Consider the following 17922-nt stretch of genomic DNA (forward strand, 5'->3'; position numbering starts at 1 on the left):
AATTTATAGATTCAACGCAAATCCCTATCAAGCTACCAACAGTATTCTTCACAGAGCTAGAACAAATAATTTCACAATTTGTATGGAAATCAAAAAACCTCGAATAGCCAAAGCGATCTTGAGAAAGAAGAATGGAACTGGAGGAATCAACCTACCTGACTTCAGTCTCTACTACAAAGCCACAGTTATCAAGACAGTATGGTACTGGCACAAAGACAGAAATATTGATCAATGGAATAAAATAGAAAGCCCAGAGATAAATCCACGCACATATGGACACCTTATCTTCGACAAAGGAGGCAAGAATATACAATGGATTAAAGACAATCTCTTTCTCCTTTTAAATGTAGGCAGTTACTGCTATAAAGTTCCCTCTTAGTACTGCTTTTGTTGCATTTCATGTTTTTATGTTTTGTTTTTGTTTTGTCTCAAGGTATTATCTAATTTTCCTTTAAATTTCTTCTTTGACCTATTAATTGTTCAAGAGCATGTTAATTTCCATGGATTTGTGAATTTTCTAGTTTTTCTTTGCTACTTATTTCTAGTTTCATTCTGTTGTTGTCAGAAAAGATAGTTGGTATAATATTCTTAAATTTTTTATAATTCTGTGGACTAAAATATGATCTGGTGAATGTTCCATATGCACTTGGCGATACACTTGGGAATGTAACACTTGAGAATGTGTATTATGCTACTGTTGGGTCATATTCTGTATCTGTATGTGAGGTCCATTTAGTCTATAATATTGTTCAAGTCCTCTCTCCTTATTGATCTTCTGTTTGGTTGATATATCCATTATTGAGAGTGGGGTATTGAAATACCCTACTATTATTGTGTTGCTGTCTATTTATCCCTTCAGTTCTGTCAGTGTTTGCTTCATATGTTTGGGTGCTCTACTGTTAGGTGCATATATATTTATAATTGTTATATCTTCCTGGTAAATAGATGTTTTTAATATAATGTCTTTCTTTGTCTCGTGAGAATTTTGACTTAAATTCTAGCTTGTTTGATATAAGCACAGCTATCCTGTTGTCCTTGGGATACAGTTGGCATGGAATATCTTTTTCCATTTTTCACTTTCAGCCTATGGGTGTTCTTATATCTAAAATGAGTCTTTTCTAGACAGTATGTAGTTGGATCTTGTGGGGTTTTTTTTTTTTTTTTATTCATTCAGCCACTCTGTGTTTCTTCATTAGGAACTTTTATCCATTTTTGTTTAAAGTAATTACTGATTGGGAGGGACTTAGTATTGACATTTTTAAATTGTTTTCTGTATGTTTTATAGTTATTTTATCCCCCTTTTCTTTGTTTGTTGCCTTCTGTTGTATTTCAAAGTGATTTTGAAATCACTTCTTTTGATTTTTAAAAGTGACAAGCTTGAGTTCCTTCTTATTTTCATTTGTGTTCCTTCTGTAGGTGTTTTCTTTCTGGTTACCATGGGAATTACATAAACCATCTTTAAGTTTTAACAATCTACTTTAAACTCATAACAACTTAACTTTAATCACATCTAAAACTCTGCTTCTTTACTTTTCTCTACCATTTTATGTTATCAAAACATAAGTTCACAAGTTACATCTTTTTAAATTTTGATCCATTTACAAAGTTTTATACTTAAAGCTATTTTTAATGCTTTTATTTTTTTAATTTTATACCAAAGTAAAAGTGATTTATGCACCACCATTACAATGTTACAGGATTTGGTATTTGTGTATAAATTTACCTTTATCACAGGGCTTGATATTTTTGTGTGCTTTTGTGTTGCTGTCTAGAGTCTTTTTCATTTGAACTTGAAAGACTTCCCCCAGCATTTGTTTTGAGGCAGGTCTAGTGGTTATGAACTCTCTGAACTTTTATCAGAGGTCTTTATTTTTTCTTCATTTCTGAAAGACAGTTTTGCTAGATGTAATGTTCTTGGTGGAAATTTTTTCTTTCAGCACTTTGAATAAATTACCCCACTCCGTTTTGGCCTGAAGTTTTCTAAAGACTCTTTTGACCCTCTACATTGTTGTTAGACTATATCTCTGTGGGAGACTAGGTCCAGGGTTTTCTAGTCAGTCATCTTGTTGACATCACTCTCAACTTTTTTCTTAAGTGATTGTATTATGTTCCAGTGTTTCAGTGGCTGGACATTTGAGATATAATAGATATTTCAAAAATTATCCAAATGTTTAAAAAATCTGTTTCTCAAGTAAGTCATTAATAAGAAGATGTTTAGAAATAGCATAACTAGAACTCTAGAATTATTTACTCATGGAAAACTCTGAATAAAAGGTTCACATAATTATCTTACCTAAATGTAGCCACAGATATTGATTTTTATTTTCCCATTGCATTTATTGTTATATAACTCTGCCCTTAAGTGGATGATTCACTATTACTGTAGGTGGTATTACTGTTTTAACAGTAGTTTTGTAAAGAAGAAAAGAACAAGAACATTAAATGTCTTCTATTTTTGATGTTATGTTAGATTTAAAGTGATATTCATAAAAGCCTGAAAATATAAAGGGTAAATTCTATATGTTTTACTTATGTCCTAGAAATGATGGTATAGTGTTGGTTTTTATGTTTTATCATTTCTACCTCGGTGTAAAATGAGCTGGGATTGTAAACTTTGTCCAGACACAGACTTTATTTAAAATGTGTACATTAAGCCAAGACCTAGAAGAATTCAAGATCCTTTAGTGATTTTCTCTTTTCCCAGACAATCTCAAATTTAAACTTCATTAAAGGAAGAACATATATGAATGTTTGCAGTTCTTTGCTGACTTTGAAATATTTTAATTTCAAATATTCTAATTTCAAATATTTTCGTTGAGTGAAGTTGTATGCTGCACTTTAATTTGATACTATGAACATTTTATTTTCAATAAAGATAGTATTGTTGCTTTTGTGACAGAGGCTATATGTGATTCTTTTTGACAATTTTATACTCCTCTTTATTCTTTTACATGCAAGCAATCTCTATATTTGCTTTTGTAATTGGGTCTATAATAAGCATTCTAACACATGAAGAACATAAAGTCCATCAGCAAGACTGTACATCTGCCTACATAGCTGTTTATTTTCTTACTGCCATTCCTAAGAATATGTCACAGCCAGTTGAAGTAAAATCTCCTATGTTTCAAAAATAAATTGTACACAGTGCTGTGATGAACATTGGGGTACATGTGCCTCTTTCAATTCTGGTTTCCTCAGTGTGTATGCCCAGCAATGGGATTTCTGGGTCATATGACAGTTCTAATTCCAGTTTTTTAAGGAATCTCTACACTGTTCTCCATAGTGGCTGTGCTAGTTTGCATATGAATGGATAAGAAAGCTGTGATACATATACACAATGGAATATTACTTAGCCATTAAAAAGAATGCATTTAAATCAGTTCTAATGAGGTGGATGAAACTGGAGCCTATTATACAGAATGAAGTAAGTCAGAAAGAAAAACACCAATACGGTACACTAATGCATATATATGGAATTTAGAAAGATGGTAATGATAACCCTGTATGCGAGACAGCAAAAGGGATACAGATGTATAGAACAGTCTTTTGGACTCTGTGGGAGAAGGTGAGGGTGGGATGATTTGAGAGAATAGCATTGAAATATGTATATTACTATATGTGAAACAGATCACTAGTCCAGGTTCGATGCATGAGACAGGGTGCTCAGGGCTGGTGCACTGGGATGACCCAGAGGGATGGGGTGGGGAGGGAGGTGGGAAGGGGGTTCAGGATGGGGGACATATGTATACCCGTGGCTGATTCATGACAATGTATGGCAAAAACCACTACAATATTGTAAAGTAATTAGCCTCCAATTAAAATAAATAATTAAATTTAAAAACGAAATTGTGTCAGTAAGCACAGAACTGTGATTTAGCACTGAAGATAAAATTGATTATACTACCATGAAGTCATATTCCTACCAAAAATGTAAACCATTTTTATGTTAGTGAGGTCTCCTGAAATGTAACAAAATAAGCATCAGATTATAATGTAATTTGAATTAAAATCCTTTATTTTGTGACTGAATGACTTCATAACTAGCTTGAAAAGAGTAATCATTTGGAAACTCTGATAAAGGATTTTTAAACTTTGTTACAGCTTATATTAAACATAATATTTTATTTTTTAATATAAATTTATTTATTTTAATTGGAGGTTAATTACTTTACAATATTGTATTGGTTTTGCCATACATCAACATGAGTCCGCCACGGGTGTACACTTGTTCTACACCCGGAACCCCCCTCCCTCCTCCCTCCCTGTACCATCCCTCTGGGTCGTCTCAATGCACCAGGCCCAAGAATCCTGTATCATGCATCGAATCTGGACTGGCAATTCATTTCAATGCCATTCTCCCAAATCATCCGCCCCTCCCTCTCCCACCGAGTCCAAAAAACTGTTCTATACATCTGTGTCTCTTTTGCTGTCTCCCATACAGGGTTATCATTACCATCTTTCTAAATTCCATATATATGCGTTAGTATACTGTATTGGTGTTTTTCTTTCTGGCTTACTTCACTCTGTATAATAGGCTCCGGTTTCATCCACCTCATTAGAACTGAGTCAATGTATTCTTTTTAATGGCTGAGTAATATCCATTGTGTATATGTACCATAGCTTTCTTATCCATTCATCTACTGATGAACATCTAGGTTGCTTCCATGTCCTGGCTATTATAAACAGTGCTGCAATGAACATTGGGGTACACGTGTCTCTTTCAATTCTGGTTTCCTCGTTGTGTATGATCAGCAGTGGGATTGCTGGGTCATAAGGCAGTTCTATTTCCAGTTTTTAAAGGAATCTCCACACTGTTCTCCATAGTGGCTGTACTAGTTTGCATTCCCACCAACCCAGTGTAACTAACCCAGTGTAAGAGGGTTCCCTTTTCTCCACACCCTCTCCAGCATTTTTGCTTGTAGACTTTTGAATTGCAGCCATTCTGACTGGCGTGAAATGGTACCTCATAGTGGTTTTGATTTGCATTTTTCTGATAATGAGTGATGTTGAGCATCTTTTCATGTGTTTGTTAGCCATCTGTATGTCTTCTTTGGAGAAATGTCTATTTAGTTCTTTGGCCCATTTTTTGATTTGAGTCATTTATTTTTCTGGAATTGAGCTACAGGAGTTGCTTGTATATTTTTGAGATTAGCTTATCTTTGACAAAGGAGGCAAGAATATACAATGGATTAAAGACAATCTGTTTAACAAGTGGTGCTGGGAAAACTGGTCAACCACTTGTAAAAGAATGAAACTAGAACACTTTCTAACACCATACACAAAAATAAACTCAAAATGGATTAAAGATTTAAACGTAAGACCAGAAACTATAAAACTCCTAGAGAACATAGGCAAAACACTCTCTGACATACATCACAGCAGGATCCTCTATGACCCACCTCCCAGAATATTGGAAATAAAAGCAAAAATAAACAAATGGGACCTAATTAAACTTAAAAGCTTCTGCACTACAAAGGAAACTATAAGCAAGGTGAAAAGACAGCCTTCAGAATAGGAGAAAATAAACATAATATTTTAAAAGAGAGTTCCAGATATGAAAAGGAGTACATCAAGGCTGTATATTGTCACCCTGCTTATTTAACTTATGTGCAGAGTACATCATGAGAAATGCTGGACTGGAAGAAACACAAACTGGAATTAATATTGCCAGGAGAAATATCAATAACCTCAGATATGCAGATGACACCACCCTTATGGCAGAAAGTGAAGAGGAACTCAAAAGCCTCTTGATGAAAGTGAAAGTGGAGAGTGAAAAAGTTGGCTTAAAGCTCAACATTCAGAAAATGAAGATCATGGCATCCGGTCCCATCACTTCATGGAAAAGAGATGGGGAAACAGTGGAAACGGTGTCAGACTTTATTTTGGGGGCTCCAAAATCACTGCAGATGGTGATTGCAGCCATGAAATTAAAAGACACTTACTCCTTCCAAGGAAAGTTATGATCAACCTAGATAACATATTCAAAAGCAGAGACATTACTTTGCGAACAAAGGTCCGTCTAGTCAAGGCTATGGTTTTTCCAGTGGTCATGTATGGATGTGAGACTTGGACTGTGAAGAAGGCTGAGCGCCGAAGCATTGATGCTTTTGAAGTGTGGTGTTGGAGAAGACTCTTGAGAGTCCCTTGGACTGCAAGAGGTCCAACCAGTGCATCCTAGAGGAGATCAGTCCTGGGTGTTCGTTGGAAGGACTGATGCTGAAGCTGAAACTCCAGTTCTTTGGCCATCTCATGCGAAGAGTTGACTCATTGGAAAAGACCCGGATGCTGGGAGGGATTGAGGGCAGGAGGAAGGGGACAACAGAGGATGAGATGGCCAGATGGCATCACTGACTTGATGGACATGAGTTTGAGTGAACTCTGGGAGTTGGTGATGGCCAGGGAGGCCCAGTGTACTGCGGTTCTTGGGGTCGCAAAGAGTTGGACACAACTGAGTGACTGAACTGAACTGATGTCTCTTTTACTACTTTGTTATGCCACACCCTTTTGCTCTGCAGAATTTCTGCTGAAAAGTCAGCTGATAGCCTTATGGGAGTTCCATGGTATATAATTTATTGATACCCTCTTCCTGCTTTTAATATTATCTCTTTATCCTTAATTTTTGACATTTTAATTACAACGTGTCCCAGTGTCATCCTCTTTATTGTTGATCCTGTGGGATTCTCTATGATTTCTAGACCTGGAGGTATTTTTCCTTTCCCAGTTTAGGGAAGTCTTATTATTATGTCTTCAAATATGTTCTCTGAGCCCTTTCTGTCTTTTCTTCTGGGACCTTTACAATATGGATGAAAATATACCCAGAGGTCCCTTAAAGTATCTTCATTTTTTTATTCTTTTTTTTTTGTGTGTGTGTTCAACTTACAGGATTTCTGATAATCTGTCTTCCAGGTCAATGATTCATTCCTCTGTATCATCTAATCTACTGTTGTTTCCTTTCAGTGAATTTTTAATTTCAGTTAGTATATTCTTCAGTTTGTTTGGTTCTCTTTTAAATTTTCAAACTGTGTGTTAAACTTCTAGCTGTGTTCATCCATTTTATCCTGAGTTCTTTGAGTATCTTCATGATTAATATCTTGAACTCCTTATCAGGTAGATTTCTTATCTTCACTTTACTTAGCTGTTTTTCTGGGTTTTTATCTTGTCCTTTCATCTGGAACATGAAAAGCTCCTAACACTTGATTCACACAGCAGCATACTTGGTTCTCAAAAATGTTTGCTAAGTCAAAGATGACATTTATTATATGATTTGTAAGTACACGAAAATTTATAGGCAAAACTAATATTGATTTATAGAGATATATAGAATACAAATATATAATAAAACTCTTATGCACTCACAGAATTTAGTTCAATTTAGTGGAGAGATAAGATCAGTCTTCAAGTATGTTCAGAACATTCATTGCCAGAGTGGGAGTCTAAAATAGATGCCATGAGTTATGGGCCTATGACAGGAGGATCAGGACCAAGAAAGAATTATCAGAAGTAGTGGATAAATAGAGAACAAGAAGGCAAAGTACAAAAATGAACTAAAAAGGGGATTGGAAATGACAATAAGCATCAACACCATCAGATACTAGGGAGATTAAAGCCACACAAATCACTACTACATACCTACTAGCATGACCAAAATTTAAAAGAGACTGACAATGCCAGTGAATGTAGAGCAAATGGAATTCCTGTATGTTGCTAGCAGGAATATAAAATGGTACAACCACCATGACCATCAAGTTCTTACTCTATAGCACAGGGAACTATATTCCGTTCAGTTCAGTTGCTTAGTTGTGTCCAACTCTTAGTGACCCCATGAATCGCAGCACGCCAGGCCTCCCTGTTCATCACCAACTCCTGGAGTTTACTCAAACTCATGTCCACTGAGTCAGTGATGCCATCCAACCATCTCATCCTCTGTCGTCCCCTTCTCCTCCCGCCTTCAATCTTTCCCAGCATCAGCGTCTTTTGAAATGAGTCAGTTCTTTCCATCAGGTGGCCAAAGTATTGACGTTTCAGCTTCAGCATCAGTCCTTCCAATGAACACCCAGGACTGATCTCCTTTCAGATGGTCTGGTTGGATCTCCTTGCAGTCCAAGGGACTCTCAAGAGTCTTCTCCAGCACCACAGTTCAAAAGCATCAATTCTTCAGTGGTCAGCTTTCTTTATAGTGCAACTCTCACATCCATATATGACTACTGGAAAAACCAAAGCTTTGACAACACAGACCTTTATTGGGAAAGTAGTGTCTCTGCTTTTTAATATGCTGTCTAGGTTGGTCATAACTTTTCTTCCAAGGAGCAAATATTTTTTTAATTTCATGGCTGCAGTCACCATCTGCAGTGATTTTGGAGCCCCAAAAAGTAAAGTCTGTCACTGTTTCCACTGTTTCCCCATCTATTTGCCATAAAGTGATGGGACCAGATGCCATGATCCTGTAATAAACCATAATGGAAAAGAATATGAAAAAGATTATTATGTACATGTATGTTTAAATGAATCACTTTACTGTAGGCCAGAAACCAACACAACATTATAAATCACCTAAACTTCAATAATAAATTAATTAAATGGTACAACCACTTTGGAAAATAGTTTTGTAATTTCTTACGAGGTTAAATATACACTTCCTGTAGGAATGAAGATGTTTGTCCACAAAAGTACTTTTACATGAATGTTTATAGCAGCATTATTCATAAACCCCATACTGAAAACAATACAAATGCCCATAGATGAGTAAAGGATAAACAAATGTAGAATGGCCAAGGGTCTGAGAGAACTTTTTGTGTAGATAGAAATATTCTACATCTTAAATGTGATGGTGGCTCCAGGGGTGTGTATAGTTGTCACAGGTGTGTATAGTTGTGTTATAAGTGTGTATAGTATATAGAACTAATACTTAAACTATGGTAGTCTATCAGTTATGTCTGACTCTTTGTGACCCCATGGACTGTAGCCAACTGTAGGCTTCCAGGCTCCTTTCCATTAAATTCTCAAGGCAAGAAGACTGGAGTGGGTTGCCAATCACCTCTCCAGGGGATCTTCCCATCCCAAGGATTAAACCTGAGTCTCCTGCATTGTAGGCAGGTTCTTTACCCTTTGAGCGGCCAGGGAAGGTTTTTATGTAAATTTTACCATAATAAAGTTAATTAAATAAAAATACTTAAAAATAAGACAGGAGAGGCAGTCATGAGAGAGTGACAAATGGACAGAAGAGACAGGAAGCAAGGCAGAGGTGAGCAGCAAAGGTCATAAGGTATTATATAAACAGAGATGACAGACTGCTGACTTGGGACCCAGATAGATTCTTGAAAACGTTTCCAGTGCAGCTGTGGTTCATCGCACCAGTTGTCTTACTACCTCTATCAGTCCTTGCTGATTTTTCTTTCATGCTGGTAATCAGTCTGTTTCCTAAAAACTGACATGGCTTCTTTCTTCACTAATTCCTACCCCTAAATCAGTTCTTGTCTTTTCCTTGAAATTTTCTCTTGACTGTTTCTGCCCTAGCTTAACAATTCTTGAGTGAATCTGCATCATGCAGTTAAGACCTTGATTACTCTCGAGTTGTGTTACTTTTACCCACAACTCTAGCACAGAGTCGGACACGACTGAAGGGACTTAGCAGCAGCAGCAGCAGCTAGTGGAAACTGGTTGAAAGAAGATTTCTTATATTTATACTTTTGTTACCTCCTTTCCCACATTTCATGCAGTGTTCAGGAAAATGTGTCAACATATGACCTTAATTGTCTCCCTCTTTTCATCCCTCCCCTCCGGTTATCCTAGGTTGTTGTTTTTTGCATGGACTAATGCAGTATTATCTTAATTGGCCTCTCTTTTCCATACTTACCCCCTTTTTTCTTGTCCAGACAGCAGTCAGATTGATGCCTTTTAAAACTAAATCCAGTAATTTTGCTCACTTCCTTAAAATGCTTCTGTGTCTTCTCAGTGCACTAAGAGTAAAACCTGGTCCTGCCCACCTCATTCCTGTCTTTACCATCCACATTTCTCCTGCTCACTGTGCCTCATCAAGGCAAGTCTTCTCCCAGCCCGGGGCCTCTTTACCATTGCTCTTTCTCCTAGAATCCATTTCTTCCAGTCCTTTCTGTGGCTTCTCATGCTTCAAAGTTGAGCTGGAACGCCATTCCTCTGAGGCCTCTGCAGAGGGGTGTTTACCTCCCCAGCAGCAGAAGTATTTTCTATCGGGTAACTTTATTTAATTCTTTGCTTAGGGAACTCAGCACATCCAAAATCTACCTTGATTATGTATTTCGTTAATGGTTTACTGTTCATATCCTCCCATCAGTTAATAACCAGCAGGAAGACAGAGGTGTTTTCTGTCTTATTTGTCGCTATATTCCCCCAACACCTTTCATAGGGCTTGGCTTATTGACTATACTCAATAAGTAATCGTTGACAGAATGAATAAGTGAAAATATAATTAATAGGCAAATAATAACCACCCAGTGGTTTTTTCCTGAATTTCCTTTTCCTAAAGTTGTTGTTGTTTTTTTTTTTTTTTTGCCTAATTTTTACAGGTACGTCTATTGTGACTATAAAAGCTTTTGTTCCAGATTCAATTCGGGACAGCATTAAATATTCAGTTTTTAGTGGAAATGAAGACGGAGTTTTTTCCTTGTGTTCTAAATCAGGTAACCCTTCTCTATGCTTTATTTCCTGCTCCACTTAATGTTACTAGTAAGGCATACATCTGCAAAGAAAATTCAAGATTGGAAAGGTAGAAATTGTTAGATGTAAATAATTTCAAAGGTAAATAACAAAGCATTTTTATGGTAGCTGATGAGATATCAGAAAATGTTTATGTGTATTCTCTAAGAATTCTATTCCTCACATTTCCAAGTTAAACAGTACCTGTCCTACCCTACCAGTTATTTGGTGATAAAGTGGTTTCTACTTATAATTCACCTATCCATTTGGGGAAATTGGGAATGTAATAGGGAGAGCAGTGAGAATGGGGTTGAACTGGAAATAACCACACATGTCTAGCCTTAGGAAATTTTCATCAGAGATTCTTCTAATTCGCCACTTAATGTCAACAGTGCAACAAAAAAGGAAAGCTGGAAAGGTTCTATGCGGTGGTAAAGAAATTACTTCCAAATACAGCATGTGCCTTAAATGAATACCAATTGATTATTTGAAACATTCTTTTTTTAATCTAACAACTATGTCGTAGATATGTATCTACTGCTTCATTGTCAAACCTCAAGAAGAATGTTTTTAATAATTTCTGTATTACCGTACAACTGCCTTATTTAATCCATACTGTGTACACATGGGAAGAATTGAGAGGGGGGTCATTTCTTAAGCAAAAGCCTTCTCCTTCAAGCTAGTGTTACAATTTTTTTATACATTCAGCCTTTGCTCAGCAACCTCTCTGATGTAGCCTGCAAGAAGTCTTCATCTCTTCACCCCATCATGTGGTTAACGAACAGTTCAGGAATCCTATTGGCAAGAAGGCCATTTGCGAACACCACCAAACCTGCCCCCCGCCAGCCAGCAGTCATTAAGTCTCTAGCAGTCTGATGTCTGAGGGTTCTAGGAAAGGAGCTGAGATTAGAACATTTAGGGAGAAGGTAAATATGAGTTCGCACATTTTCCCAGGTCACCCAAATCCTTTTGCCCCGTCACCCCTAACATGGCCCAGGCTTGGCCTTATTTTCTCTAGTCTCTCATTAAAATGAAGATAGAACACACCTAAGAGTTAGTTCAAAGTGGTCATCTACAGAAAACTCTATAGTTTTAATTAAATAATGATTGACTTAAGTTGAAATGTATTTCAAAATTTTATTCTGTCAGACACGACTGAAGCGACTTAGCAGAAGCAGCAGCAGCAGCTATAAGCTGTTATGTTGAGAGATATACAGCTATTTAATGAACAATAGTAAAATAAAAGGCCACATCTTTACCACCCATCTCCAAATAAGGGACCTCACTGAACCTCAAGAAGCCCCTGTGTGCTCCTTCCCTCTCGTAGCTGTCTTATTTCACCCCAGACATAATCGGTAAATCAGTAATCTATATTTGGTATTGAACACTACCTTTTTTTTATTATAATTTCCCCATTATATTTGAATCCTTAAACAGTGTATTGTTTTGATTTACTTTGATTTAAACATCATAATAGAATCACATTGAATGAACTCTTCTGTGAATTGCTTTTTGCTCAAAATTTTTACTGTGATGTGTAGTACAGAAGCTATTAAAGAATAGCAAAGAATGATACATACCTGCTGCCAAGGTTGCAAAATAGAACACTGTCATTCTCACTCATGTTCCCTTTGGGCAGTTTTTTGATTGCATCTTTTCTCTCCACTGTTCCAGGCTGATTAATGCCCAGACTTCAGGTATAATTATTCCCTTATACTAAATGCATTCCTACAAATAGAAATTTAGTAGAAGCATTGGTTTTGCTTTGAATTTACCTAAATGGACTAAAAAAATACCCTATGTATTTACTGATACTGGGCTTCCCAGGTGGCACTAGTAAAGAACCCATATACCAGTGCAGGTAGACATTGAAGACGTGAGTTTGATCCCTGAATTGGGAAGATCCCCTGGAGAAGCACACGACAACCCATTACAGCATTCTTGCCTAAAGAATTTCATGGACAAAGGAGCCTTGCAGGATGCAGTCCATAGCATCACACAGAATCGGACATGACCAAAGGGACTTAGCATGCATGCATGCATTCTATTGATAGGTTTTTTCAATTCAGCGTTAGAATCATCCATGCTAAAGTGTGTCACTGGCGTTCTTTTATTCTTTTATTTTTTTGTATTCTATTCTTTTATTTTCACTGCTTTATGATATGCTATTGTAAATCTATATTGCAAGTTATTTATCCATCTGCTGTTGATGAGCAGGGAGGTTTTCTTGTCTGGGGGTATAGTGAACAATCTCATACATGTGTCTTCTCGTGCACAAGTAAAGAGTTCTTTAAGCCCTGAAGTGTAGGCTGGACAAATACCTCAGAGGTTGCCTGTGTTCAGCTGTATAGGTGGTGCCAATTTGTGTTATGAAGTAGTTCCTCCATTGTATTCTACCAGCATCCAATGAGAGCTGTCTCCGTTGTTTGCTTTCTATTGCCAAGCTGTGGGTGTGAAATATTATCCCACTGTGGTTTTAACTTACATTTTCTTTCTACTAGTGAATTTGGGCATTTTTTTTTCATAGTTTATTGAGCATTTCTATTTTCTTCTATGTTAAATGCATATTGATATTTTTGCCTATTTTTCTTCAAGATTGTGTTTTTCTTTCTGAAATGTAAAGACTTTAAATATATTTTATTATTATTCACCCTTTGGTTTTTTTACAATTTTTTTTTTAATAATTTATGACCTATCTTTCACTCTCTTAATGACATGTTTTGATTTTAATGTTGCTACTGGTTGGTTGCTAAGTTGTGTCCAACTCTTTCAAGACCCCAAGAAATTGTAGCCTGCCAGGCTTCTCTGTCCATGGGATTTCCCAAGCTATTGTCACTAGAATGGGTTGCCATTTCCTTTTCCAGAGGATCTTCCTGACCCAAGGATTGAGCCTGTATCTCCTGCATTGGCAAATGGATTCTTTACCACTGAGCCACCAGGGAAGATCAATTTTAGAATGAATCAATCTTTTACTTTTTGGTTGGCCTTTTTAGTACATTGTTTAAGATATTCTTCCCTTCCTTGAGATCATGAAATTATTCTTACATTGTCTTTTTAAAATTTTATAGTCTTCCTATGTTTCATATTTTCATCTTTAGTGCATCTAGTGCATTGGTTTTGTGTTTTATGTGAGTTATGAATAGCCTTTCTTTTTTCCTACCCTTTTTTTTTCTTCCCTTTCTTTCTTTTTTTAAAAACCATGATTGCCTATTATTCTAATGACAATAACCTTCTCCTGTGATCTGCAGTATCACCATGATCATATGTGTATATATCATGTCTCCATGACTTTTCCATTCATTTCTTTGTCTATCCAAACACAAACACCACACTCTCTTAATTACCTTGGCTTTGTAAGTCTTCATATCAGGGAAGTAGGACTCCCTCCCTCAATATTGATCCCATCCTCATGTTCTGCCTCAAGTTACAATATATTGGCTGTTATTGGTCATTTGCTCTAACATAAAGCATTGTATCCATTTGTTAAGTTTTACAGACACACACACACACACACACACACACACACACACCCCCCACATGCATGTCTACGGGGATTGTTTTTCTATAAAAAGGAAATTTTTTCATGAATATTGCAGTAATATACAGCTCATCACACCTTCATTAATGTAACCCACATAACTATGGCATGCATATTTTATTTCAGATGAAAACTCACCCAAATTAATGAGAAAAATGTCAAAGAAAATCATATAGCTTCAATCTAGAATTTCGTCATCAGGCCAAAACATCTTCCTTTTAAATCTTGCAAAGTTTATATAGCTATGCATTGTAGATAACAATCATCTGATAAAATTTTTCCTATTTGATGATTTTTCTTTTTTAATTGTTATAAGAATATCTAACATTAAATCTTCTCTCTTAACAAATTTTAAGTGTACAAACTATAGGCACACTGTTGTGCAGCAGATCTCTAAAACATATTAGTCTTGCATAACTGAAGCTTCATTTCCCACTAAACAGCAACCCCATTTTACCTTGCCCTGTCTCTGGTAATCACCATTCTACTCTCTGCATCTGAGTTTTCTACTTTAGATCTGTCACATAAGTGGAACCAAGCAATATTTCTCTTTCTATGGCTGGTTTATTTCACTAAATGTAGTGTCCTCAAGGATCACCCATGTTGTTATATGGCAGGATATTATCTGTTAAGGCTGAATAACCTACCATTATAGGACTATATCATATTTTCTTTATCCATTAATCTATTGATGGATATTTAGTTTGTTGGAATTTTTACTGGAATTGTATTAACCTAAAAATTAAAGTGATTGAGAAGGCTTTATAAATAGTTCAGGAAAGAAGAGGAGCATAAAGCAAGGGAGAAAGGGAAAGACATACCCAACTGAATACAGAGTTCCACAGAATAGCAAGGAGAGATAAGAAGGCCTTTTTCAGTGAACAATGCAAAAAGAAGAACACAACTGAATGGAAAGACTAGAGATTTCTTCAAGAAAACTGGAGCTATCAAGAGAACATTTCATGTAACGATGGGCACAATAAGGACAGAAAGAAAGAGAAGAGATTAAGAAGAACACAGAAAAATTATACAAAGAAAGGTCTTAATGACCCAGATAACCATGACAGTGAAGCCATTCACCTACAACCAGACATCCTGGAGTGTGAAGTCAAGTGGACCTTAGGCAGCATTACTACAAACAAAGCTAGTGGAGGTGATGAAATTCCAGCTGAGCTGTGTAAAATCCTAAAAGATGATGCTGTTTAAAGTGCTATATTCAATATGCCAGCAAATTTGGAAAACTCAGCAGTAGCCACAGAACTAGAAAATGTCAGTTTTCATTCCAATCCCATAGAGAGGCAATGCCAAAGAATGTTCAAACTACTGTACAATTGGGCTCATTTCACATGCTAGCTAGGTTATGCTCAAAATCCTTCAAACTAAGCTTCAGCAGTATGTGAACTGAGAACTGGCAGATGGACAAGCTGGGTTTCAAGGAGGCAGAGGGACCAGAGATCAAATTACCAACAATCTTTGGATCATGGAGAAAGCAAGGGAGTTCCAGGAAAAAACATCTACTTTTGCTTCTTTGACTATACTAAAGGCTTTGACTATATGGATCACAGCAGACTATGGAAAATTCTTGAAGAGATGGGAATGACCAAACCACCTTACCTGCCTCCTAAGAAACCTGTATGCAGGTCAAGAAGAAACAGTTAGAACTGGACGTGGAACAATGGACATTTGAACAATGGTTCAAAATTGGGAAAGGAGTAAGACAAGGCTGTATACTGTCACCCTGTGTATTTAACTTCTATGCATAGTACATCATGCAGAATGTCAGGCTGCATGAATCACAAGCTGGAATCAAGATTGCCAGGAGAAATATTAACAACCTCAGATATGCAGGTGATACCTCTGTAATGGCAGAAAGTGAAGAGTAACTAAAGAGCCTCTTGATGAGGGTGAAAAAAGAGAGTTAAAAAGATGGCTTGAAACTCAGCATTAAAAAAAAAAGATCATGGCATCTGGTCCCATTACTTCATGACAAAAGAAAAGAAAAAGTGGAAACAGTGACAGATTTTACTTTCTTGGGCTCCAAAATCACTGCAGACAGTGACTGAAGCCATGAAATTAAAAGACAAGGATAAAAGTTATCCCTGGAAGGATAGCTATGAGAAAACTAGATAGCATGTTAAAAAGCAGAGACATCACTTTGCTGACAAAGGCCTGTATAGTCAAAGTTATGATTTTTCCAGTAGTCATGTACAGATGTGAGAGTTGGATCATAAACAAGGGTGAGCACAAAAGAACTGATGCTTTCGAATTGTGTTGCTGTAGAATACTCTTTAGAGTCCCTTGGACTGGAAGAAGATCAAACGAGTCAATCCTAAGGAAATCATCCCTGAATATTCATTGGAAGAACTGACACTGAAGCTCCAATACTTTGGCCACCTGATGCAAAGAACCGATTCATTGGCAAAAACCCTGATACTGGGAAAGACTGAAGGCAAAAGGAAAAAGGGGTGGCAGAGGATGAGATGATCAAAACAGCATTACCGACTCAATGGACAGGAATTTGTGCAAACTCAAAGAGATAATGTAGGACAAAGGAACCTGGCATGCTGCAGTCATGGGGTTGCAAAGAGCTGGACATGACTTAGTGACTGAACAACAGCAACAACATATTAGTTTGGGGAAAAATGTGTATCTTTACAGTATTATCTTCTAATCCAAGATTGATATGGAAATTCACACCATTTTTTTCTTTACTAATTTTAATAGCATTATTTTTCTGCAGCATATGTCTTGCTAAATTTAGCCTAAACATTTTATACTTTTTCTTGCTGAGGTAAATGAAATAAGCCTTTTTCTGGTGGTGTAGGTTTATTTACTTGAAATTAGCTTTTATATTTTGATTTCATGTCTAGAAAACTTGTAAACTCTTACTGATTCTGCTATTTTTCTGTACATTTGACATATACAGTCTTCTGAAAATGACAATTTTCCCACGTTTGTTGGAAGTTATGTAGTTTTTTCTCTTCTTTTATTGGTTGCTGCTGCTTCTACTGCTGCTAAGTTGCTTCAGTCATTTCCGACTCTGTGCGACCCCATAGACGGCAGCCCACCAGGCTCCCCCATCCCTGGGATTCTCCAGGCAAGAACACTGGAGTGGGTTGCCATTTCCTTCTCCAATGCATGAAAGTAAAAGTGAAAGTGAAGTCGCTCAGTCATGCCTGACTCTTAGAGACCCCATGGACTGCAGCCTACCAGGCTCCTCCATCCATGGGATTTTCTAGGCAAAAGTACTGGAGTGGGGTGCCATTGCCTTCTCCACTTTTATTGGTTATCCTAGCTATTTTGACAGGCATAATTAAAGCCTGTGTGCATGCTCAGTTGCTCAGTCATGTTCAACTCTTTGCAACCCTTTGGACTGTAATTTGCCACACCCCTCTGTCCATAGGATTTTCCTGGCAAGAATATTGGAGTGGGTTACCATTTCCTCCTCCAGAGGATCTTCCTGACCCAGGAATCAAACTTAAATCTCCTGTGTCTCCTGCATTGAAGGTGAATTCTTTACTGCTCAACCATCAGGGAAGCCCCAATTAAAGTCTAACATTAATCAATATCTAGCTTTTTAAAAATACCTGAGATTTAGAAATCTTAGATAGAGTGCCTGATGAACTATGGACAGAGGTTCGTGACATTGTACAGGAGACAGGGATCAAGACCATTCCCATAGAAAAGAAATGCAAAAAAGCAAAACGGCTGTC

At 36.9% G+C, this 17922-nt stretch overlaps 1 protein-coding gene across 1 annotated transcript in view; it reads left to right on the forward strand.

The window, feature by feature from the left end:
• The window catches only part of DCHS2 (dachsous cadherin-related 2), a 323756-nt gene that overhangs the window by 273611 nt on the left and 32223 nt on the right, over nt 1–17922 (forward strand). The window contains exon 15 of the mRNA XM_010840797.1: nt 10542–10655. Within this exon, the coding sequence (XP_010839099.1) occupies nt 10542–10655 (114 nt within the window). The remainder of the gene's footprint in view (nt 1–10541; nt 10656–17922) is intronic.

The sequence above is a fragment of the Bison bison genome, unplaced genomic scaffold (assembly GCF_000754665.1).
Source record: "Bison bison bison isolate TAMUID 2011002044 unplaced genomic scaffold, Bison_UMD1.0 scf7180017864146, whole genome shotgun sequence".
In the NCBI taxonomy this organism is placed as follows: domain Eukaryota; kingdom Metazoa; phylum Chordata; class Mammalia; order Artiodactyla; family Bovidae; genus Bison; species Bison bison.